The 26,631-nt window shown below is 45.3% G+C and overlaps 1 protein-coding gene across 1 annotated transcript in view; it reads left to right on the forward strand.

Moving 5' to 3' along the window:
• The window catches only part of LY86 (lymphocyte antigen 86), a 64,826-nt gene that overhangs the window by 37,686 nt on the left and 509 nt on the right, over positions 1 to 26,631 (forward strand). The window contains exons 3-4 of the mRNA XM_008517543.2: positions 1,203 to 1,331; positions 22,764 to 22,816. Coding sequence (XP_008515765.2) covers positions 1,203 to 1,331; positions 22,764 to 22,816 — 182 coding nt within the window. The remainder of the gene's footprint in view (positions 1 to 1,202; positions 1,332 to 22,763; positions 22,817 to 26,631) is intronic.

Genomic DNA, 26,631 nt, shown 5'->3' on the forward strand with positions numbered 1-26,631 from the left:
CATATTGGCCAGCCAAGCCACTGTTCCCCACCACTGTGTGGAATTAACTCTATTGCTATCTTCATTTTCAGCTCTCTTTCTGGGTAATATCCAGAGAGAGTAGAATTCTCATTTAACGCTGTGTTTTTGTACTAAGAAGACTCTAGGCACTCATTCAGATGATATAAGGCCTGGAATCAGTACATCCAGCAAAAAAAGAAAATATTTTGAGCCCAAGTATTGACGTGTGCTCAGGAGAGCTTTTGCTTACTTATCTCAGTGACAAACATATCTGCCGTCAGCAGCATGGTTTGTCTTTGCATTACTTCATTTCCCAAATATCTAACACAAGTTCTTAAACCTTGACACAGGCATAGACATGTAACCTCTTTTCCCTCCACCCCAAGTCGATGAGCTCGAATGCTTTCTGATTGTCTATTTTTGCATGGTCATGCCATCACAGTTAGTCATTATATTGCTCTAGCTACTAGAGTATTTCCTTTTTCTGAAACAGTTTTATCAAAACCAGAGCAGAAGGATTTAATAAACTTAGCATGTGGAATCATTCCAGAGAAATGGAGGGAACATTCCTGGAGTCCAAGAACTCTCCTGCAGCTTCGTGTTTCCAGAACCTTACATGATATCTGGACTCTCTAGCAGCAGCTCAATCAATGCTTTGGGGAGAGAAAGAAAGAGAGAAAAGAGGAATGGAAGGAGGAGTGGGTGGAACATAAAAAAGGAGGAATGTAGAAAAAGGCAGAGAGAATTAGAAGCCAGGACTGCAGAGCGCCCTGAAGCTTCCCGTGTAACTACGGTACAATATCTGCCCAGCGACAGGGGGAGGTATGCTGGCTCAACCACACCCCACCACTGTCAGGGGAGGTACACAATACCCTGCAGCTGAGAAGCTGGGGAAGCCAGACCTGCGGCTATCACGTTAAGAGGCCAGGGCATTGGGGCAGGGAGGTGCAGCCGATTAACTACCTTGCCCCAAGCAGACATCGTTTGTGAAAGGGCTGTGTTTCATTCCCAAGGCTGTCACCATAATCCCCCGTAGCATTGCCTAAATGCCGTTCTACCAAGGAAAGAAGAAAACTGTTCCCCGTACAGTGCAGATTTCTAGAAAAAAAAGATCATTTGGCTCATGCTTTTATAAACTTTGAATGCTTTGATATACAGCAAACCCCACACTCATTGTAAGGCTTGCCTTCTCTCTCCCTTAGGAGAGGACATCAAGCAGCTGTTTCTTGACGTGGCTCTCTTCACTAAAGGATCGTCCATTCTGAATTACTCCTACCCAGTCTGTGAGGAGGGTCTGCCCAAGTTCACCTTCTGCGGAAGAAGGAAAGGGGGTAAGCTGTCTCGCCAACTGCTTGCTGAGGCTCGGCGACAGATGAACAGCAGCTTGCAGCTGAGGATGGGCACCCAGGCTGGAGTCCTGGTTCTACCCCTTACTTTTGGACAAGCTTCACCTCGCTTCTCAGCGTTTGTTATGTAAAAGTAACTGTAAGGCCCATCCCACAGGGCCTACCTTACAGGGCAAGTGTGAAAATCAAATGAAACATGCACATGAGGCACTTTACAAACAGAAAATTGTTATTGTTAGTGGCAGCACTTTATAAAAAAGGGCTGGCAGCAGAAAGAACCAGTAGCTCCCGAAATCCATTGAGATTCAAAGTGTTTCCAGGTTTCTCCTCAGTGATCTCTTTAGTTACAGTGTCTCCTTGATACAGCAATGCCTATGAAAAAGAAAATAACTGAAGCTTTCTAAATGTTGTTACTGTAGTCTTCCCCATTGGAGTCATTGACTGATAGGGGCATGAGGCAGCTAGACTCAAAGCACAGAAGCATAAAACCCATTTTATCATCTTCTCTTTCTCCAATTCATAAGCCCCCTAGACCCTTTGCCGTACGTACCCTGAAGAGCCTGGAAACCCCACTCCAGCCTGTCCCCACCTCTCCTCTCCTCCTTGTTAGCACCCACTGTCTTCACCAAGGCCCAGAGATGCCTCCCTCTGTATATGTAACTAAAACTTGGGCCTGATCCGTGACTGTCTTTCCCCAGTTGTTTTCCTCCTTCCAGGGCCCCTTCCTATTCCCCTAGGCCAAGGGGAAGCATACCCCTAGCTTCACATTCCAGGAACAGCCCATATCTATTTCCTCATTCAAGGAAACTAGAGGGAAATCACCCAATTATGCTTTCTAAACAAAGGATCTAGAAGAAATTAGGATCCCCTTCCCATACTAACGGATGCAGACAAAGGAAGTTTGTGCAAGAAAAGATAATAAGGAATTTAAGGGAGCGCAGCCGGATGAAGTGGGTGGACTTGGCTGTGGTGTGTCAATGATGAGCCTCAGCTCGGACCCTCACTCCTCGCCCCCTTTCTGCTCCCCCAAGTGTGGGACGTGTTAACTCAATTACAGCTTACCTGGTTGGCCTATAAATGTCTATTCCCGCTTGTCATCCCCAATAGACTGAGCTTCTTGAGGATGAGGTCGCATCATCTTTGTCTTTTTATTCCCAGGATTTTGAATGTGCCTGATGCACAGGGAGTGCTAAATAGAGGACACAAACCGAGTAAAATAGCTAACAACATGAGGCATTTGTACCAGGCACTGTTCTAAGAACTGTACGTCCAGTAAGTCATTCATTTCCTACCCCAACCTTGTGAGTTAGAACTATTAATTCTCCAGCTTTATAGATGCAAAAACCGAGCCACAGAGAGATCCAGCAACTTGCGCCAAGTCACAGAGCCGGCTCATACCCAAACAGGCTCAATCCAGGGCCCATAATCTTAGCTTCTAAGGGATAAACGAACAAAAGAACAAACGATGAAACGTATGAAAGGTGACTTTGGGCCAGGAGTTTATTCAAAATTATCATTTAAGCGTTCTTTCTGGCCAGTGATCTGATTTTGTTTTGAATTGGGACATCTTCCCTTCCTATCTAACCTACCATCACCTGATTAGTCAGTTTTCCTCTCTGAACTTCCTGGAAGTATTTGAGGAATCGGGCGCATTCCCGTATTTCCTCAGCACGGTGAGCTCTTCTTTACCGTGGTCCCTGTTGAACCTTGTCTACCTGCCCTCAGCCAGGCCTATCCCACACTCCTCACCCCGCAGTCAGTCATTCTTTCCTTCTTCCCTCCTTCCTTCCCTTCTTGCCTCCGTCCCCCCTTCTCTCCCTCCCTCCCTCCTTTTTGCCTCTAACACTAAGTCCTTAGTCTAACTAGTACTTTGGGGAGGCTGCGTGGTTCTGCCTTCAAGGACGTTTATAATGGTCTGCAGGAGATTACAGACTCACAAAACAACTATTCCAAGTTGCTGTGTGTGGCGTGTGTGTCAAAGAGGTACAAGCAGAACGCCAGGACGCTCGAGAGGGAGAGCTCGTCCCCAGCAGGTTCCACCTGTGAGAACATGGAAAATCTGGGAAATTAATACAGAATCATTTTCCTGTTTGCCTTAAGGTTATTTGAAAGCCTGTTCCAGGCTTTTCAGCATTCTTTTAATATATATAATTTGTGCATAGCATAGTAAGGCTGGTGGTCTGCCAGCATTCCTGAGTTTATGGAATGTATTGGAGGAACTCAAAGGGTCTTGAGCTGATAATTAGATAACAACCCCCCAAAGAAAGATTGACAACTTCATAGGCTGCCAGCTACAGCCAGCATCTATAGTCCTATATCCTGCCTTTTGTTTATCTTTCCAATTTTTCCCCAAAATAAGTATTCTTGAACCCAAAGGTGGAAACAGGTATGCTTGGAAGTACTATCAGCCTAGTAAGAAAGAACCCATACTGGGCAATCCTCCTTTTCCTTGGGTCGTCTCCCTATCTCCCCCTGGACCGTGGAATAGCTTCCTAACCGGTTCCCCCACCTCCCTACTGCTGCCAGGGTGGTCTCCTGGAATGCAGACCTGATGATGTCACCCCCTCGCCAAAGGACCTCAAGAGTTCCCATTTTGATAGAACAAAGTCTAAGCTCTTTTTTTAATCATTGAGGTAACATTGGTTTATAACATTATATAAGTTTCGGGTGTACATCATTATATTTCATCTATGTAGACTACATCGTGTTCACCACCCAGAGACCAATTACCATCCATCACCGCACACGTGGACTCTATTACCCCTTTCACCCTCCCCCCTCCCTGCTTCCCTCTGGTAACCACCAACCTAATCTCTGTATCTATGTGTTTGTTTGTTGTTGTTGTCTTCTACTTATGAGTGAAATCATACTGTATTTGATTTTCTCTCTCTGAATTATTTCACTTAGCATAATACCCTCAAGGTCCATCCGTGTTGTTGCAAATGGCAAGATTTCATCTTTTTTTGTAGCTGAGTAGTATTCCATTGTATATATATACCACATCTTCTTTATCCATTCATTCTTTGATGGGCACCTAGGTTGCTTCCAAGCCATTGGCTATTGTGAATAGTGCAGCGATAAACATAGGAGTGCATGTATCTTTACGCATTCATGTTTTTGTGTTCTTTGATGATCAAAGTCCACCACAAATTTGACCCTAGCCTGCTTCTCCAGCTATGTCTTGCCCCACATGCACCTTTAGCAACAGCTTCATCAAGTCCTTTGCCACTTTCTGACCACACCCTGTATTGTAACACATGACCTTGTTTGGATGGTTTCCCCATTGATTTTACACCCAGACCTAATTCAAGTATCACCTCTCAGAAACTCTCCTCCAACCCCTAGCTAAAGGAATGACTCCCTCTGGATGCTCCTGGAGCATCACGTTCCTGCTTACCTCAGCCAGAATTGTATTCTATAGTTAGATGTGTGTGTGTGTATGTGTGTCTACCCCATTAAACTGTGAACTCCTTGAAGGCAGAAATATTTCTTGCTTGTCTCTGTCTCTACAGACTTGATAAAGAGAGCCTAGCACAGAATAAAGATGCAATAAGTAGTTGTTTTATTGAATTTGCATATGATGAACTGAATGCAAATATACCAGCCCACCTCAAAAATGACTAGCTAATGATGTTTATGCATGCCACAAAGACATAAGGCACACCAAATGCTAGCAAACAACCTATTGTCTTGGTCCTTCAAGTTTAAGAAAACCAAACTAGTTTTTTCCCCTGTGAATGGTTTTAATAGAATTAATAAAACAGAAGCGATATTGTTCCCCTAAACTGAGGTATCCAATTTAGTTTGGCAGCTGGAAAGGCAGGTGTTTACCATATGCGAATACTGGGCAGCCCTGCAGCCATTTATTTGTTACACCGCTGTGGAGTGGATAACCGCACAGGCAGGCGGAGAAGCCAGCACCTGGGGAATTGCCAGGAAATTTCATATAGCATAAAACACTTAGAAAAGTGATATACAAATGCAGCATGAACGAATAATTATGTAAATTCTATAAGCCAGAGAAACTAAAATCTTAAATCCAGAGACTTCTTGGGTTATTACTCTTTTTTAACCCACTCATAAACCTACTGCAGGCCTGATTCTATTGCAAAGAAGTGATTAATTCTAAGACCAGAAGGGGGAAAAAATGGCACCGAGGCAAACTGAAGTTAATGCAAGCCCAAGCTGCTTTGGGCATATTAAGCAGACCACGGGGTCCTTCTGGGGCTTGGGTCCTTCTTGGCAGAGCAGTGAGAAAACTTGGGGTTCACTGCGAGCAGCATGGAGGGGCGTCAGTTGCAGCTGAGCTATTCGACATCATTTCCACGGCCTTACTATGCAACCAGCATGCACCCCGCTGGCTGTTCTCCAAGCCAGACAAAACTACAAAATGGGTCAGGCTGAGTGAGACTATGAGGATAAAAGCCCGTTTCCTTCTCTTCTAGTCTCCCTCAGCTAGCTCTAAGGCAAGAGCTCACTAGATTCAAAGACCAAATGATGCTCTTTGGCGTTATCATTTATGGTGTGATGGGCAATGTGGGGGAAACAGCCTACATGTCTGAGAATTGGAGAAGGAGAAGTAGATCATTGTTCAGTCAAGCAAAGGTACAGTATGCTGTGCTTTTAAATGACGTTGTAGGTGATTATTAAATTACGTGAAAATATACTCATAAGAATATTGTTAAGAGACAAAGAAGCTTACTATAGAAGAGTACTCACTATTGGATACTGTTTTTATTAAAATGTGGGTAACTGTATACACCCAAAAAACTGAAACGGTATACACTTAGGTGCTAATCGTGATTATCTCTAAATGGTGGAGCTGCCCATCTTTATTTTCACCTTTTTGGAAATCTCTTTCGCTTTTATAAGAAATTTATAAGGTTACTCTTTTAAGTGTTAGTCGATCTTTGTGGGAAAGAACAGAAAGAATGAATTCTCTTCCTCTGTAGGGTAAATAAGAGTTTTTGAAAAGAATCATAGCCTACTTCATATTCCAGGATATTCGGAGTTAAGCAGAAAGTTCGGAATCAAAGTGTTGCTTAGCCTGTCAAGAGATGGTCTCCCACCCGCTCTGGACTCTGTCCCGGCGATGCCTGCGGGCCCCTTTACCCAGCTGTGGGTTCACCGAGAAGGAACCAATATAAGCCACTGTTTCACTTCCTGCTCTGTTCATGTTCCCTCAGTTCCTTTCTCTTCTCTGGGTGCATCGGCTCATACAGATTCCTTTGCTTTATTTGATTCGGATGCTTTCAAACTGGCCCCATCAGTTTTTAAGACTAAATTGGGATTAGATTGAATGTCCTCAATGGCCACACCTGATTACTAACCATAAAGCTGCAGTACCTCCCTAATCCTCAGGTTAAAAGAAGAGTAATGCCGGGAGGACCTCCGCGTGCTAGCCAGCTTTGGTCCGGTCCACAATCACCAACTGTGCCCTTCCCCCGGGATCTCGATCTTGGTGCACATTAGTTAGAGCCCTGCTGTTCTATGTGGTGGCCACAAGCCACAGGTGGCTACTCAGCCACAGAAACATAGCAGGTCTACATTGACATGTGCTGTAAGTGTAAAATACAGACTCGATACCAAAGATTTAATATGAAAAAAAGAAAGTAAAATATCTCAATCACTGTTATACTGGTTACATCCTGAAATGATAATATTTGTGATATATTGTAAGTAAAATATATCATTAACATTTATTATTTATCAACAGTAAAACATTATTAATACATTGTTAAAATCAATTTCACCTTCTAAAACATGGCTACTAAAATATGTAAAATTATATATGTGACATTATATTTCTTTCGGATGCTGCATTATAATATCCCTTTAAAATTTTGAGGATTCTAAAACTCCCCACCCCAGACCAATTAAATCAGAATCTTTGGGGGTGGAACCCGGGCCAGGTGATTTCAGCATCAGCCGAGGCGGAGGAGCCTCCCTCTGCAGCCGGCAGGGACTGCCCCACAGCAACCAGCGTCATCAGAGCACTTGAGGTGGACCAGGGACATTGCCAGGTACCGTGTGTACACTAACTAAGGTGCTGCTTGCATCAGCCTTATGAAGTGTAGAAACTATTGCTATTAGCCTCATATTAAATCGAGTCCCAGGGAAGTTAAGTAACTTACCCAAGGTCACTCAGCCAGCAGGCGGTGGAGCTGCATTTCTCTCCCGGAAGTCGGGCTCCAGAGACTTGCTGTAGACCCAGCTGCTACACACCCTCTTTGAACATAAAGAAACTCTGCTGGAGAGGAAGTCTGACTCATTTCAGCCCTCCACTAGGACTGGAATAAAGATCTAAAATGCATGACCAAACTGCAGGAATCAAATGATCGTCTTTGGGCACAACCAGCCATTATTTAAGGCAGTGTTTCTCAAAGCATGGTCCCCAGACCAGCGACATCAGCATCACCTAGGAAATTACTAGAAATGCGCGTTTTTGGTCCCCACCCCGACTCAGTGAACTAGCAACTCTGGGGTTGGGGCTTAGCACTCCGTATTTTAATAAGCACTTTAGGTCACGGGCCAGCAAATTTTTCCATAAAGGGCAAGACAGTAAATATTTTGGGCTTTGCAGGCCATAAGGTCTCTGTTGCAACTACCCAACTCTGCTGTTGCCGCATAAAAGTGGCTATAGACAACATGGAAATGAATGGTCAGGAATGTGTGCCAAGAAAACTCTATTTATGGACACCATTTTCTGAAATTAAATTTCATATAATTTCCCCATGTTGTGAAATATTATTCTTTTGAGTTTTTCCTACCATTTAAAACCGTAAAGAGCATTCTTAGCTCATGTCTGCTCAGAAACAGACACTGGTGGGATTTGGCCCACAGGCCACCCTGTTCTGAGTGGTTCTGTTGCACGCTTAAATATGAGAGTGACTACTCTAAGGTAAGCCAGAAGTCAGGGCTCTTCCCCAGAGCTGCTGAGCACAGGTCCCCTCTGGCTTTCACTATGGTGAACTCTGACCGAAGGTTCAGGATAAATTCAGATCCAGGTTACTTGAGAAAAGGTAACAACTTTAACTAGACTTTATCAATGCCAACAAATCAGATTTGGGGCAAAGAAAGGGGATTTTACACAAAACTGATGAGGGGGCAGCTTGCAGGGAAGAAAGAGCGCCTTGGAAAAAGCATGGCCTCCTCCCCTCCCCATAGCTGCCGTTTACAGGCTGGGGACAGAGGCCCTTCTTTCTGGAGAATCATTTCATCTCTGGGTCTCAGTCACTGCATCTGTAGAATGGGAGTAACCATAACTCTTTATTGGATAAGAGTGGGCTAAATAAGAAAAGAGGCAGAACATCCTGGTGCATCAGAAAGCATGCAATGAACATGGCCACGACCCGTCTCTCTCTGCTTCCTCCCCTACCTGAGGGACCATAAGGCTGCGGTGGAGCAGCCTGAGCAGGCTGCAGCTGCTTTATAAACTGGCTAGGGTCTCCCATAGAAAGGAGCCTGAGGGGAGGATTCTCGCTCAGATAAGCTCACTGGAAGCCAAGGGGCAGCCAGCCCAACACTGCCAACCTGCTCAGGATCCTAGGATCTCCTGACTGGTGACTGAAGAAGTCTTTTCTTGTTGTGTCTTTTCATGCTGTTTTGTTTTCTTATCTCCGTTTAAGGTCAGTCTCTAAAGTTCTCATTTTCTGCTCCTGGCTTGACTTCCTTCCAGAATGAGCGGTCGTGGGAATGTCCACTCCCTTCAGGGAAACCTGACACCTGTCCACAGAGGTGTGGTCTGTCCCCATGGCCCCAAAAGACTATCCCACAATGCTCTGATACAGGGACTTTCCCAAATTCTGGGTTTGTCACCACTAACGGACACCACAGAGACACCCACAGCCCTGTCCAGCTTGGAAGTGAGTTGCATTCACCCCCGTCCCTTTCATTCTCTTCTGATTTGTCACAAATTCAACATACCTTGATGCCATTCTCAACAAAATGGGGTTTGTTTTATGCAACGAGTTTCCTAGAGTATTCCTCCTCAGGAAGATGAGAGTGAAACAAGAGTGAAAGAGAGCAAAAAACTGGTTGTAAGACTTACTGTTGAACAAGAAACTAAAGTGTCAGTTTGAGAAGTAGGAAGAAGCCCCTCCAGGACATGCTCCCCCTAAATAAAAGATAGGGAGGAAATTACTCAAAAGAGCAGAGTGGCTCATGTCTTAGCTATCTAGAATATATTATGTAGAAACGAGATTCTCAGCTGGAAATGAACCTGGAAGTTTGGGCAAAGACCCAAATTAAGGCCATAAAGTAAACATGATGAATGTCAAAAGACACTTCACTGTCGAACCTGTTTCTGGCCAAATCCCTGTGAGTTCTGGCCAGGGTAGGTCAACCCAGGCAAAAGGCATTGGTTTCAGCACTAACCAAGTAATCGGCTTTCAAAAATGACTTGTTTGTTGCTTCATGGATTGACTTGTGAATGTCAGTTGTACCCAGTCTCTTGCCAAAACCAATTGAAATTAAAGGCATAGAGGCATTAAATAAATAAATAGTGTGTTTGTGTGTACACTGGGTATATGTGATCACAAACTAGGAGACCTGTAGGCCAACGGATCTTCTTTGAGACCTCGACAGCTGTGATTGACATGGATGAAACACAATGAAAAGCTGAAAGTTGTGTCAGAAGCCCAGAGAGGTGCAGAAGACAGTAGTCCCCATAAGAACTGCTGGTGCACAGTGGACCTGTCCCTGTATGTGTGTGCTAACCATTTCAAGTAGGAGCAAAATCTATTATGAAATACATACAGTAGATATTGACATACTTCACTTCATGCAATATGTAAGCTCCAGAAAAAAATTCGTTGTGGACTTAATTTTAAATGCATCTGGAAAGCTTGTAATTAAAATAAATATCACAGTGACTCCTTTCGCATGCTGAAGAATAACTCTAGTCAAGGAAGTAATTGCTCCCTGGTTTATCTTTTGTGTAAATCTGAACTTTCCTACTTTAAGTGTTTGTTCAAAGTGGGGAATACATCATCATTAGATGAATTTCAATATATGACAGAATAGATCCCCTGAGAGCTATATTTAAATTCTGACATGATGTTTCCCCCAAGGCAGATCTTATCCCTGACAGCAGCTAAGGAATCCTGCAAGCGAACTCACTGACTTTGCCTAGACAAATAAGACATAGTGGGCACTCATGCTGGCTACCTGTCCTCCCTTCCTTTCATTAGCTAGGATGTTTCTCTCCTGTCCTGGTTCATGCTGAACCCATGTGTCAGCCCATCCTCTGAGCATCATTAATTACAGAACCTTCTCAATCTGACCATCTGTGACTACTCAAAATTTGCTCTTAACTGTTCTATCTAGACCAGCCATTCAGATTTCATCAGCCAGACGTCTATTGCCCTAGCTATCTCTGTTTCCATGTGCTCCTTTTCAGAGGTCTAGGAAATGAAGGAAATTTGGAAACTGCCTAGATTTGGGAAAATTGTCATAAATACTTTCAGCAAAATGTCTTTTGCCTTGCACTGCTATAGTAGAAGACAGGGCAAAAACACCTTCCAGGCAAGTGCTCCCTAGCAGAAGCCCCTCCATTAATCTACGCCATCCACCTGACGACCTCTATAAAGCACACCCACAGCGTGCACCCCTGCTGTGGCCCTCGCCATTCAGCTGTTTTGCATTCACTGCACACATAGCAGCAAATGTGAGCCCCAGGAATGCAGGCATTGATTTCTGCTATAAGAGGAGGGGACCGGGGAACAAGCAGCTTTATCTGAGACCTCAATTTTAAAATATGTCTTCTCTGGGCTATCACTTCTGCCCTATCTGTTTGCTTGCGTTTGATTTCTGGGCCATTTTAGACCACCTGCGCCTACAAGCTCCCTTGCTTCAGGCTTTCTGCTCCGTTGGTCCCTGCCCTTCATTCTCTATCTCTCCGAAACCCAGCTTCTGGTCCTGTCCTTCATCAACCACTATTAACAGCCCAGGGGACAAAGTGGCTTCGATGGGAACTCGCGTGTCTTGGTTCTACTTCCCATGGATAAATCAATAGACCTGTGGTGGGGATTAATGGTTCTCTGCCACCTGGGAAATTGCACAGTTTCTCTTGCCATCATCATCCCCACTGTCATTTTGTAGCTGGAGGCAGCATGCTACCAAAATCAATGTTATTCTCCAAGAACTGTCTGCTGCCTGCCTCGCCACACTGAAGTGCTGCATTGGAGACCAGGGGGCTTAGCCCAGTCCAGTGGTTCTCAAACTCCAGCACGCGTCCGCATCACCTGGAGGACTTGCTCAGCCACAGATTGTTGGACCCGCCCCCGGTTTCTGATTCGGTAGATGCAGAGAGGAGCCTGAAAAATGTGCATTCCTTACAAGTCCCCAGGTGAGGTTGATGATGCTGGTCCAGGGACCGCACTTTGAGAAGAACTAGCCTAATGATGGATAAGCACAGGGTTGGAGGCTAGACCTAAACAGAGCTGAACCTTTACCAGTTGTGGTTATGTGACTTCAGGCAAATTACTCAATCTCTCTGAGCCTCAATTTCCTCATCTGTACAATAAGGAAAATACTGGCAACCTCATGGGATTGTTATAAGGATATTATTATATATTACATATTATAAAGATTGTTATAAGGATAAAATAGGATAACATATGCAAAGCCCTTAGAACAGAGTTTGGCACACAGGAAGCACTCAATAAGTGATAAATGGTAGCTACTTTATGCAGCTGACTAGGGATTTCTTGAGCAAGGGCTCTGAGCCCCTGAAGTCATCAATCTGAGCGGAAGTCTGCGTTTTATTCTGAAGGCCTGGAGAGGCAGTAGAGCCTTTAGGCTTAGAAGTTTACGACCTTTTTCCTCAGAGGTGGCAGGAACGTGCCTCTGGTCCAAGCTGTGTTTTCTCGGGTGGCTGGCAACCCGGAGTCTCCATGGCCCCCTCGCTCATTTGGAGATAGCCCGTTCGTTAGCATTTCTCATGGAATTGGAAATTTGAAGCACCATCTCTTCAGCCTACAGCCTTTCTTCTCCTCATGTTTTATTCTTTGTCTGCATGCTTCAAGCAGCTGTGGATTTCCTGTGTGTGATTCCTGGGCAGCCACCGCTGCTGCAAATTCATGGAAAATCAACAAAAACAGTCGTTTATTATTGCATTAGCAGAAAACTTCCACTCTTGAACTGCAAAATATAGAAGTGGAAACAATGATCACAGTAGAGAGAACACCAGAAATGACCAAGCAAAACACGACTTCTTCTTGCTAAAAAAAAAAAAAAAAAAGGGAAAAGAAAGGAAACATTGTTGCCTATTAAGGAATCTTAAACCCTGGGGAGGTTTCCCTCTATCCTCAATTCAAACCCATTCGTAAATGAGCCAATAACATGTTGAAACTGTCCTTTAACATCAGTCAATTCTTTATTTTAGTTGAGCCCAGCATATTGAGACTAATGATGACCTAGGACCAAAGCATTTCTGGTGTTCTAAGACAATACAAGCTCCTTTACAAATTCTCTGCCTGTTATGGAATTTCATAAATCTGGCTCAATGACTCACACACTTTCGTGTAATAATCATTTAGGAAGCTAATTGAGAAGGCGACTCCCAGCTCCCATATACTACTCCAAAACTTTGATCCCAGGAGTTGCTGGTATTTGCATTTCAACAGAAATCCTGAGAGCTCTGATGTGCATGGACCCCAGGGACCCGCAATCTGAGAAAGGCCACCCCCTGCGATGACTATTTCTCTTTCCTGCATCTGCCCCAGGTTTCTGGAGCTCAGTTTCTTCCCTTCTCTTTTCTCCCATCACCATCTTCCTCATTTCCGTTTCTGGGAATCAGCCCACCAATTCGCAAGTTGTATTTTGAGGGTTATAATAAGTGTTTATCCACAGCAATCCAGAAATAGGTTGGTGGGAAAAGAACCTTAAACTTTCTTTTCCTTCCTTTTGCCAGAAGTTGTGTATGTCTAGGACGGAAGCTGAGCAGCAAAGACAAAACGGTCTCGCAGGAGGAATACAGTTGGAAGCAAATGATTCACCTGCTGGGCCTCCATTCCTCATCCATGACTGCGTAATTAGCATATGTGGCTATTGCGCACCAGACATGTGGCCAGTTCAAAGTGAGGTGTGCTCTAAGCGCAGAATACACGCTGAATTTTGAAGACTGTGCAAAAAAATAGTATGAAAAAATTTTTAAGTATCTCATTAATACTTTTTATATTGGTCACACATTGAAATTGTAATGTTTTTAATATTTGGCTTAAAATATATTATTAATTTCACTCATTTCTTTTTCGTTTTTTTCAAATGTGGCTACAAGAAAATTTTACATATATGTGGCTCACGTCGTATTTCTATTAGACAGTGCTGACGTAAAGCTGCACTATCCTATAGGGTAGCCAGTAGTCACCTGTGGCTATTTAAAACACTTACATTATACTGAAAATTCAGTTCATCAGTCACCCTAGCCGCATTTCAAGTTCTTAATAGCCACATGTGGCCAGCAGCTGCCATATTGATGATGCAGATAAAGAACATTCCCATCTTTGCAGAATGTTCTATTCGACAGCACTGACCTAGTAGTTTCTATATTACTCTCAAATTTTTTTAACCATCTGTCCTGAGTTCAGCTGTACAAATTTAAGTTGGAAATTTCACTCTCTAGCCCCAGTCCCTTTCTTTTGCTGAAATCTTAGATTATGCTGGTGTCGTGGTTCTGAAGGGCCTTTGTTGGGAGCCAACGAACCACCACTCTTGGCCCTTTTGAGATCCACCACTTCGAGCCTCCTCTCTTGATCCAAGACCACTGTATTAGTTCCCTCCTGCTGCTGTAACAACTTACCACAGACGCAGTAACTTGCAACACAAATTTGTTCTCCTACGTTCTGGATGTCAGAAGTCTAAAGTCAAAGCATCAGTAGGGCTGTGTTCCTTCCAGAGGCTTTGGGGAGAATCTGTTCCCTTGACTTTTTCAGTTTGTAGAGGCTGCTGGCATTCCTTGGCTTGTAGCTGCATCACTTCACTCTGCTTTCATCCTCATATCATCTTATCCTCCTTTTGATCTCCTGCCTCCTCTTATAAGGACCCTTGTGATTATTTTGGCCTCATCCAGATAATCCAGGGTTATCTCCTCATTTCAAAAGCCATAACGTGATCACGCCTGCAAAGTTCCTTTTGCCAAGTAAGTTAATGTATTCACAGGTTCCGGGGACTACAACATGGACATCATTTGAGGGGGGTGGGGTGGAGCCTTACTAGCCTGCACAACCCCCAAATGGAAAACCGATACACCTTACCTGACAGCTACATACCAGGTAAAGAAGTCAAATAATTGTGCATAATCCAAGGAAAATTCAAACTCTGCATTTCAATGAAAACGCCCTCACAAAGTCAAATAGTTCTGAGAATGTCACTGATAACACCCTCGCTCATGTACCTGAGACGAGATACAAGTGCTTCTGTTAGGAGATCACACTACTGCTCAGAAAAGGTTTGTCTGTTGGGCGATTATCACCCTTTCCTAGACCCTTAAAGCTCCCACCTGCCATGTGCCCTACTAGAGGAGAAACTATTTGGCTAAAAGTCAGTGACATGACCCATTCCTGATAGAGAAAGAAGGTAAGACAGCAATGTGTTCTTGATAGAAGTTTGTCACTGGGAGGAAGCCAGCGTACTACTAGGAAGACAAGAGCAGGGATAGCAAGCAAATCTCTGAATTGCTGGAGAGCTGTAAGGAGTGGGACCATGAACAAATAAGCCGTGGAAAGAGTCTCAATGAATAATTTTAGAAATGATCCATTCCAAGTACATAGTTGTACTATGTACCTGAATATTTTGAATATTTACAAAGTTGTGCTATCTACTTGAATACTTTGAATATTTACAACTTGACTATTTTCAAGTTGTAAATAACATTAAGTTTCTCTAGTAGCGAAAGGCCCTGAGGAAGACCCACCAGCCTGCCTGAACGGACAGGGGAAGACATCAAATTCACCAGCAGAGGTAAAGCTACGAGAATTCGTGTAGTTCTCCAAACTCTAGTTGGACAGTTATGAGCTCCCAAGTACAGTTGTGATTCTGAAAAAGACGGCAGCAAGGATCCCAGAACACACTGACCTACGTTCACCCGGAGCATCCAAATGCCGTGGAAATAAAAATGAACCTGTTCTAACTGCTGAGCTCCCAGTAGCAACAGAAATAATCCTCCCAATAAAGGGTCATCTGACACACCGAGGGATCCCAAAGTTTGCAAATCCAGTTTATTAAAGCATACTTTATTTATTGTAGGTTCCACCACATGGGTCCACTGTTTAGTGACAGTAAAATCCATCCAACGGAATAAAGAAAGCAGAAACCGAGAGGCTCGCTGGGCACCTCTCCCCTCCTTCCTCTGCTCCCTCTTTTCTCAAGCTTGCTGGCTCCCTCATGGCCACCCACCTGCACACCTGTGGTCTTCACCTCCTTGTCTGTCTTTCTCAGCCCCTGTCTTCTCCCAAAGCATGAGGCTCAGAGCCTTCACAGGGATAATCCAGGGCATCCATGCTCCCTCCTGCTATTTGGCACAAGAGTCAGAGAACAGGTTCCAGTGTGTTCAGGTTTAGCTTCTAGGCTGGGGGGCTCCATCATCAGAAACAGGTCCGAGTATATCCACAGCAGGTTTCCAGCTCATATGTGGCCTTTGTACAAATTAGGAAAACATGCACCTTCTGCCAGGAAGCACTCTTAGCTCGGGGTCCCCCCAGCAAAGCCAGAGACAAGGACTTGGATGTGGGTAGTCTACTAGGAAGCAATGCCAGGAAGCAGGCATGAGAAAGGAGAAAGAGGGACTCAGGGCAGGAGGAAAAGCCAGGAAGTGATGTATTAGGGAGCTGATTACCAGTGTGGAAAACTGGGCCGCGGCACCACTGGGACCCCTGGGGAACTGTAGTATATGTGTCAGAATTGTCCCTCTGAGAGTCAGAAGGCTGCAGCTTCTGTCCCCGGATTCCAAGTCCTTCTGGGTTGAGGGCTTCCTCCAGGGGATAACATCCCTGCACTTCCCAGTTGTCCTTCATGGGTCTCCGTGCAGCAGCAAGTATGGAGAGGTGCCAGGCCCTTGACCCGGGAGGATGTCGGAGAACATGGCTGATGCCCACCATGGCTGCCGTGTTTTCACAGCCAGCTAGGGGATGTGATGCAGGACACGAGGAGTATCTGCGGATGGGACCAGCCCAGCCTCGGGCTGCATGGCCTGACCTAGTGGGGCAGGAGCTGGATTTCTGCTCCTACTCACCCCTTTGGCCAGGCCAGTCTGCACAGCTGTATGTGGTGTGGCACAAGGTCACCTCTGAGATAGTACAGGCATGCCTACCCCACTGAAGTCCTCTGGAGGCCCCCCCTTAGGAGAGACATGATTGCAGAGGCTGTAGGGATTTACAGGAAAAATGGCCAGGAGATGGAGAAACTGACAAATTAGGATGCATGAAAAAAATACAATAAAAAATGAAAACCAGGGCTGGGCTAAGCCTGGAGCTTCCTACCTTCAGGCTTCGGCTATCTGCCACTTTCAGGTCTCTTTAGGAAACCACCCCAAGGCAGGGAGGGGGATGAAGACTGTGTTTCGAGCTCACTTCAGGGAAGTCATGCACTTCTTCACACTCCAGAGACAAGGCTCTTGGTCTGCCTGGAACATTCTCCCTCCCCCCTCCTCACTGTGTGAGGGCTGCCCACAGGAGCTGTTGTAAGGGGGCCTTCCCAGAACCCCAGCTCCCCCACTCACTGGCGGTCAAGGGCAGGGCTGTGGCCTCCTAGTTCGACAGTGCCCCCGAGGGCCCCCCTGCTGGACCCAGAAGGCAGGGAAGAGGCTCAAAATGCTGATTACATGAATAAATGATATATTTTTTAAATCCTCGTTCTGAATATACTTATTGGCCTGTTTATGATAAATTGTAACTCTATTTTTACACTGTCAAGCACCCTTATAATGCTTAAATATTGATGACATTTTTGTAATAAATTTGGAAGACTGGAGAGAATTCCAAAAAGATACTAGCAAGGGTTAGAAAATGGCGGGAATGCTGCCTAACAGAATCCAGGCATCAGCAAGCACTTTATCTGCGCTGGTCACTGAGAACAAGAGGCCTTAGAGCACACACAGCCCCGAGTCCCATTTCATTCTAACCCAAAGCCGCTCGGGACCTTTTATTTGTAGAATTTAAAAATCAATTTCCTCTCTAAAAAGATACTACGTGCCAAACACACAAAAATCTGGGTCAAAAAAAAAAAAAGAGCCAATTTGCAGAAATGACTTCATATGCTCAGAACCAGGGAGGTGAATTTCTTTAATCCACTGCACGTTAAAAACCGGTAAAGATTTCAAACGCAGGAGAGGAAGAAGTGGAGACAAATATACTGGGGCTCTTTTTATAGAGCTGGAGTGTGAGAATGTTAATTAAAGGAATCTCAGAATCAGAGAGGATCTGAGAAGGGAAGGAGCGAGAATTTAATTTTAGGTGTTGTTTTATCAGGTTAAAAAAAAAAAAAAAAAGACAGTTTCATGAGTTACTTGCAGCAATTCTTAGGAACTTCATGGGGCCCCAGAAAAGCTCCAGTTGAAACTATAAAGTGTAAGAGGCCAATTTAATGACAATCTCTCACCTCACTCAAGAACCTATTATTAGTGAAGAGCACAAATTAGCAAATCTCAGAGCATTAAATGAGCATAACAAAACGTTACATATCATTCAAATAGCATTCCTCAAAAAGCCATAATCATCCTTTTTAAAGACACAAGTTAACAAAAAAGGCATGGACAGAACTTAGCAGGGGTGCACACTGGCTCAGCAAAAAGGTCCCCAAACCTAGACTCAGCGCGCCCCTCAGCATCCGCCAAGCAAGTCTGCATTACGTTACTCCTCTTACATCCAGAATAATAACACAACTAGTAACTACTGTTTCCATCCTCACTGGGGACCCCATTCTGCTCAATGAGTTTACATAGAAGTTCTCTTGTTCTCTTAATGCCCTGCGGGAGAGGCATTCCTATTTCTGTTTTGCAAGTGCAGAAGCTGGCTCTCAGGATGGTTAAGCATTGTCTGCAAAGAGTTAGTGAGCAGGAGAGCTGGGTCCCAAACCCAAGCCAGCTTCCTAGGTCAAGTCGTTTGCACTACACCACCTTAGAACAACATGTGAAAGCATAAAGCGAATAATAAAACGTGTCCGAGGGAACCCAACCAGACCAGACATGGACGGCACACTCAGTCCCCATCCTTGGACTCTGCTTCAGAGCCATGCTGTGTCCCATACCCTGATGGCCAGCATGAGTGATTTTGACTGGTTCATGCCCATAGCAGTCACAGTCCTTGAGTTGCCAGTGGCAGAAACCTATTCCAGCCAACAAAAGCTAAGAGACTTTCTGGAACAGCTATCTAGAAGTGACAGAATCAGTGAGAAGGCTGCAAGCCAGGCGGAAAGTAGGTAGCTCCAGAGACTGGTGAGTTGAAATGAAACAAACCATCTCTGCCAGAACAGACTGGTCCTGGGTCTCCTTGTCACTGCTTAGATTGTTCTGGATTGAGTCAGAGAGTATCCACTAGGGAAGAGAGAATTTGCTAAAAAGAAATCATGCACTGGTAGCTGGGCCACTCTGTTGTACATGGATTATGACATGAATGGTATGCCCTTGGGTTGTACAACACACCAGCTCTACAACTGAATTCCAGGCAGCCCCTCTGAACCATCTGCACTTGCTAGATACACCACCCACTCACACTGCTCACTCCCCACACAATTAACTTTCTGGATAGCTAGTTATTCTACCTTCTTCAGTTGCACTGGAAGATTCTTAAGGATAGACTCCAGAACACCAACATCTCTATTTCTAAGTACCACATCATAATCATACAGAACAGTAGTTTCCAATAAAACTCTTGCTTATATCCACAACCAAATATATATTTCCTTTTAAAAATGAATGGATCAGTACATGTAGTGAAACGAAATGGGAATGTTGTCCATCTGGCATCCACCATGCTCGCATGTTACCCTTGGAAGGTACGAGGAATTGACCATGTTCAGGAGGGACAGATATGTTGAGGACACGGGCACTTAACAGAAGCCAAGGCTACAGAAGGAACGGGTCTCCTGGTAGAAGTTCAGGTCTCAGATACCCCGGGGAGGGCTTTGAAAAGGAGGATTATCCTCATGCCTAACACCATCCATGAACCAATAAGTATTTATTCACCTCCAGCCTCCTCCACCATCCCTTCACTCCCATCACCTGATTGGCTGCTCTGAATGGCTCATTCCCTAATCCACTCTCTTGTGTCAGTACATCCCAGGCCCAGACCCTTCCAGCAGGTAGAGGATTACAATAGCAGGAATAAGACTGACGTTAGCTGGCTCTGGTTCTGCTCCTTCAATAACCTCATTCAATAACTACATATTGCTGTGTGTTAGACTCTATGCAGTGTACTGGGAGCTGTGCAAACAAGATGACACAGAAACCCAGGCTAGTGAAGGAAGCAGCCCTGTAAACAAATGATTCCAAATTCTGGGTGGTCACTGATTCAAATGCTTCACGTAATATTCTTGTCTACTCTTGTATCCAGCACCTAGTGTAATACCTGACCTATGTGAGATGGATGCTCAGTAGTGTGGATTTGTGAACGCATATATTAATGGCAAACACTTACTGAGTGCTTAGTATGTGCCAGGGGCTGCTATAAGGGTTTTACATATATTATGTCATTCGATGCTCACAGCTCTGTGAGGTGGATAGTATCATCACCCCACTTCCTGATACGGAAACTGAAGCATGGAAAGGTTATGTACCTTACCCACTCTGTGCTCTTAGCCACTCTGCCTATCATAATGCTAAGCGCACAGTGCTGGGGATTCACAGAGGAGGAAGTCACTATCTGAGGAGCTGGGCAAGGTTTCAATCTTCAGTATTGGCGTGGATGGCCCACCTCGCACTGTGATGTCTCAGCAACTTGACCTCTGTACTTTCAACAACTATTTCCATCATCCCACCTCGACCGCTGTCTCCCACGTCAATCCTGCATTTTGTCATCAACAGTGAATGCACCACTTCTGAAATCTCAATATCAAGCCTCTGCCCTCTGGCTTCACCATATCCATCCAGCTCACCTATTCTGGGACCTTAATTACAATAATGGGAACTCCATTTAACCAATTCCACCACTGTTTTCACTATCAACCAACCCCTCCTGCCTTCCTTTTCTTCCTTACCCTCCTTAGATTCCACGGTCTATTACTGTAAGCTTTCCCCTGTATCTATTCCCAACAGCCTGGCCTTTCTCTCCTCGTCACTCTTGTCCAGCGAAACTCCAACCTAACCATCTACCCTCTCCATTCTTGCATCAGAGCTACTGAATGATGCTGAGGAAATATACCTCTGGAAGGATTGAAGTATCTTTTAATTCATGGCCACAAACCTTAAAAAAAGTATTCAACATTGCCTAGCAATCCTATTGTTTTTCAAGTAAATTTCTTCCCCACCGTCCATGATGACTATTGTATACCATCTTCTTGCTCCTCGATGCGCCACAGCCCTCACTCTCCCTTTCCTCCACCTCTTTGACTATGACCTTAACAGCAGAAATCAGACAGGAGCCCAGGCAAACCCTTCCCCTGCCGCCTTCTTAAACACTTCATTTCTCCAGTTATTCCATCTCTTCTGCATCTTCAATCTCTCTCTTTCTACAAGGTCATTCTCTTCAAATGACAAATATCATATAGTATCTCCCATTTTAAAGAAGCAAATCACTCTTAACCCCACACCCTCCTCCAGTTATTCTTCTTTTTTTCTGCTTCTCTCTAGAGCAAAACTTTTTTACTTCCTCACCTCCATATCACTCTTCAACTCACCCCATTTGGGCATTTGTTCTCACTTCTCCAGTGTTTTTGTGAAGGCCAGTAACTGACATCCATGTTGCCAAATCCACTGCACATTTCTGTCCTTATCTTATGCTGACGCTCAGCAGCTTTCAACACAGACGATCATACCCTCCTTTTTGAAAAGCATTCGTCTCCTGGCTTCTTTGATCCCACCCTCTCTGTTTACCCTGCACTTCATGGCCATTCCTTGTTAGTCTTCCTTTTGCTCTTCTTCTCTACCCAACTGAATGCTGGAGGGCCTCAGGAGTGGTCCTGGCCCTTTCTGCTTCTCTATCTATTAATTCTATCTTTCCAGGGGAGGTCTCATACTGTCCCATGGCTTTATCACTGTCTACATGTTATTGACTCAAATATTCAAGGCTCTATCCCTGACCTCTTCCCCGAAATTCCAGATCCATGTATCCAACTGCTTTCAAGGACCCTTAACAACCACCCCCCAGATATAGAGCTCTTTAGTCACTCACACACACACACACACACACACACACACTTAAACTCCTTCCTCCCCAGGCTCCCCCATCTCAGTAAATGGCACTCCCATCTACCCAGGTGCTCAAGCGAAAACCTTGCCTTGCCCTCACTCTGCACGTGCAGCTCATCGGTAAGTCCTGTCTCCCAATACAATCATGATTTCATTTGTTTTGCTCTGTCTCCACCACCACCGTGCTCACCAACCCAGCACTAGCCTTGCCCCTGAAGAGCCTCCAGTCTAGCCCTCTCCACACAGCAGAATGATCCCTTCAAAACACAAATTAGGCATTTTCACTTGACTGTTTACTACCTTCCTCCTTACTATGTCCTCAAGATCCTGAAATACCTCTCCTCCCAACCTCCCGCCTCATCTCAACATGGGCTCTTTTGCTCGCTACGCTTCGGCACACGGGTCCCCCTTCTGTCCTCCCAGCTTCCCAAATTCTTCCCCATATCAGGGCATTTGTCCTTATTCTGGTGCCCTGAAGTGCTTTTCTCCCAGCTCTTTTGGTGGTTGCCTCATCTTCCTCCCTCAGTCAGGGCTTAGCTCAAACATCATCTCCTTAGAGATGTCTTCCCTGATGCCATCCTATCAAACACGGCATCTCCCAATTCATCCTTTTAGCAAATATTTACTGAGTGCTTCCCACACATTATTGTTAGTGCTTTACATTTTTATTTCTCACAGCTCCATGAAGTGGGCATTGTTATTGTCAATATTATACTCATCTTAAAAGCCAGGAAACTGAGCCCAAAGAGACCATGATTATCCAAGGTCAAACAGTGGAGGTGGTCTCAGGATTTAACCCTGAGCAGCCTGACTCCAGCCTGGCCTCTTAACCATGCCACTGTCTGCCTCTCTCCCGTTACCTGCATGTCTCCTTCTAGCACTTTTTACAATCTAGGTACTGTCCTGTTTAGTTATTTACAAGCTTTCAGCCTCCTCATTAGAATATAAGCAATGTTTGGACAGAGACCTTTTCTCATCGCTGGATTCCCTAGGGCACGGTGAGCCGCATCATATGAGCGAACCATTTTTGTTTCCAATGATTATAAAACATGATCCATGTTTTCTGTGTTTTTCAGAGCAGATTTATTATGCCGGCCCTGTCAATAATCCTGGATTTGAAATCCCTCCGGTAAGGTTTTGGTTTTCTGTTTTGTTTTGTTGCTTAACTATTGTATTAAGCAGATTCTTGAAGAAGGAGAAGGAGCGAAGGAGGGGGGAGAGGAGGAGAGAAGGAAGGAGGAAGGGAGGAGGAGGGGATTAAACAGTTTAGAACTTTTCACAGGCCGTCACTAAGAAAACCTTTTCTCAGTACGGCTGCCACCTCCTAGTGGGCACTTACAAATGCCTAACACCCTGGTTTTGCCATTTTGGAATCCAACACTTTCCATCCTGTGGACCGTGGACCGCTGGGGATCCTCTGGGCAGACACCCCACTGAGAGGCACACCCGGCATCCAGTTCTGCGGGATGGCCGTGTCTGCAGGGACTTCATGTGGCCCGAGCAGCTGGGGTGTGGGGGGCAGCCACAGGCCTGTGTCATTAGCACTCGGTAAAGCTGGCTGTTCCACAACCAGGAAGCCTTAACGGTCAGGCCCCATGTCCCCGTCCTTACGTAATTATTCATGGGCTGCCAGCAAGTAAATAAAATGTCCACGTCCTGAGCCTTCACTGGTGAGCCTCTCAGCTAAGGGTAGAATTTTCTGCTAGTTCCTTTTTACTCAAAATAATGCTTTATAAAGTGGCTGAATTCAAGCAGCTCTGACATAAGCAATAAATTTTCAACATGCTGCTCCTGAGAGAATCTCATGGAACAATATGAAAAGAATCACTAAAATTAATCATTTTAATTTTTTAGGTTTTCAATTTCATCCTTTCAGTCTTCCAAAACCTGTAAATGACTCTAGAAAAGGATCTCTTTCTCCATAAAGGGTCTCTTGAACTTAGTTTCGTTTCTCTTGTATGTTTCCTTTCCGCCCAGCCTCTAGACTCCTAGGTTCAAAGCCGTCTTGGCTCTAGACCATTTCACACCTTCACTAACTGTTGCTCCAGCAGCCAGGAAGTTTCCAGCCTTCCCTGCCTCCTCAGGGGTTCTTCTCCAGAGTTTTCTCCTCAGGCCTTTCAGTATAACAGCAGAGTTCTGCAAACTCTCTTCACTTCTAGGATGTGGGATCTAAATTCTCCAGTGTTTTTTCTTTAAATCTTTCCTATTTGGATTCTTTTTCCTTCCCCATTTTCCTTCTGACCTTCTCACTGAAGATTGACTTAATGTTTGCAAACAATTGATTTCCATGTTGCATTATGGGCTTTTTTAAAAAACCAGTTCCCCTTAGCAATAGCTATGAAACAGAGGGGCAAAGAACTTCTTGAAGTCATAGAATCACTCAGAAAGAAAATTTACCAGAGATGTAAAAAGCTTTATTGCAATCACCCAGGCTGCGTAGGTGAGTGCCCTACCTACATTCTTTGACCAACAACAGTGCTCAGTGATGTTAGCCAACGTGAGGGCAAAGACAGTGGTCAGGTCTCCTGGCCCTTGGCCTGGTTGTTCAGCATCCATAGAGTCTCTGTGCCTGGTCCTCCTACCTCTTCCGCACCTGATGCCTAGGCATGGGAAACAGAAACCTAGCTCTGACCCTGCCCCAGCCTACTGACACCTGGCCAGATATGACAGGGAACATAACCCAAGGGGGACAGATGCAACCTATCACATATGCTGCCGAGGCATCTGGAGGCCTTAATCCCAACATGGGTCCCACACTGGCCGAGGACCAGCTCAGCCAGCCCAGGCTTCCCTGGCTGACAGCCAGCCAGCAAGGCTCAGAGACTTTGCTTCCTAATATGGGATGGAGACACAGTGTGAAGCCTTTTGATTTTAAAAGTCCTCCCCCAGATCCCCTCCTCCCACCAAATCCCCCAGAGATGGGCTCTGTGCTAATTCCATTCCTGCTTGGCTGAAAACTTTTCCACTCAGCAGTCAATCTTCAGTGTCTTGGTATTATTTTCTTTTTAACATAGCCAGTCCCTTGGCCCAGACTGAAGTCTTGCCTGCTGCCCTGCATCTGTCTGTGATGCTGTTTTCTGAATTAGAATTTAGAGAGCCATGGGCTTCCAAAGCACATGGATAACAACTTGTAGGTACAGCCTGAACTGTCTAAGTGCCAAGGATACAACCACAAATTCCTAACACGCTAATTCAGTGCTCTCCTCAGCAGCAGAAAGGCTGCTGCTCTCTGTCCATTGTCCCTACTCTGCCCCTCCTGTCCTTCCAGCATGTTCCTCCACTCACCTATACACTGGCACAGTTGCCTAAATACCCTCGCCTCTTAAACCAGAGTACATACATCTTGTAATTCATATTCTAGAACCCTTTCTTTCAAATACTACATCTTTTCTTAGGTTTATAACACAATAATGAAAAATTCATTTGGTTTTCAATAATTTTGTAGGGGGTGTGCTTAAATACACAAGGACAATTAAAAGAAAAGTAGATGATGATGATGTTGATGATTAAACACAATCAGAAGCAAATTTGAGCTGGTCTTTACTCATAATAAATTCTCTAACTTGTACACTGCTTTGGTTAAATTCCTAACACTGCTTCTGAAACCACATCTGCTCCATATTCAAGCAGACTCCTGGGAGCCTATTCTGTCACCGAATCCTCCAGTTGAATGGTGCCCTAGGTCACCCGCCTCAGTCCTCCCACCTAGAGCGGAGCCTGGCTCTCTGGAATACAGTTTTCAGTGCTGGGGAAGCTGCTCGCTTCCGGGCCTCTGCTAACTGCTGGAAAGTTGTTCTCTTCTAACAAAAACTGCCTCTCATGTAACTTCTATCCAGTAGTCTGACTTATTCCTTCCCTCCAGTTTATACAGATTAAGCCCCTTTTCTTCTTCAGGTGACAGGCACATCGAAGAGGGGCCAGGAGTCTCCTGTGCATTCTTCCCTCTTGGGCCCTTTGCCCTCCTTACCACTACCCCGCCGCAGAGCTCCTCTTCTGCAGATGGTCAGTCTACAGAAGCATTTCCAGTGAGTGGTGTGTGGGGCTGGGCGGGCCTTCAGCAGTGAGCAAGACAGATGTGGCTGAACTCTGGTTCTTTCTGCAATTCCACAAACAGCCTGGCCAGCAGCTGCTACCTCAGACAAAGGGAGTCCTCTGTGGAGTGTTGTTGCCAGAAAGGAACCCTAAAAAGCAGCTATACTTTTTCTGATGGAGTATTTTGATTTCATGAAGTTGAATTTTGCTCCCCCAGCAGTTTTCTTCATCTCAGCAAATGACGCTTTATCCTCCGGTTGCTCAGGCCAGAATCCTTGGAGTCACCCTTAACCCCCTCTTTCTCTCCCACCCACATGGGTTTCCTCAGCAAATCAGATCGGCTCTTCTTTCAAAATCTATCCAGAATCCAAGCCCCTCTCCCCATCTCTACCGTCTGCTCCGAATCATCACCCTCTCTCACCTGCCTGTTACAATCACCTACTTCCTGGTCTTATTGCTTCCCCCGTCTGCTCCTTCTGTCTCTTTTCTACACAGCAGCCAGAGGGATCCTATTAACATGCACCTCAAATCAGGCCACTCCTCTGGGGAAAATGGTCTCCTGACCTGCATCCCTTTCAGAGGAGAAGCCAGCGTCCCCACCATGGCCTGTGAGGGCCATCCCCAACCCCCTCTCCTCTCCTTCCTCTTGTGGTTCTCTCTCTCTGCAGCCCCCTTGGCCTCCTCTCTGTTCCTCAAATGTGGAAGCGCCAGCCCCCAGGGCAGCCTGGCGTGCTCCCATCCACCGCCCTCCCCAACTGCGCTCCCTCGGTGGCATCAGCATGTGACGGAGCATGCATACTTCCTTATTATGGGTGTGGCCTGTCTCTGCCAGCGAGCTGTAAGCTCCACAGGACGGGGCTTGGTTTGTCGGGTTCTGCTTTTCCCGAGGGTCTAGAACCGGACCTGCTCACA

This window comes from Equus przewalskii, chromosome 19 (genome assembly GCF_037783145.1).
Source record: "Equus przewalskii isolate Varuska chromosome 19, EquPr2, whole genome shotgun sequence".
NCBI lineage: Eukaryota > Metazoa > Chordata > Mammalia > Perissodactyla > Equidae > Equus > Equus przewalskii.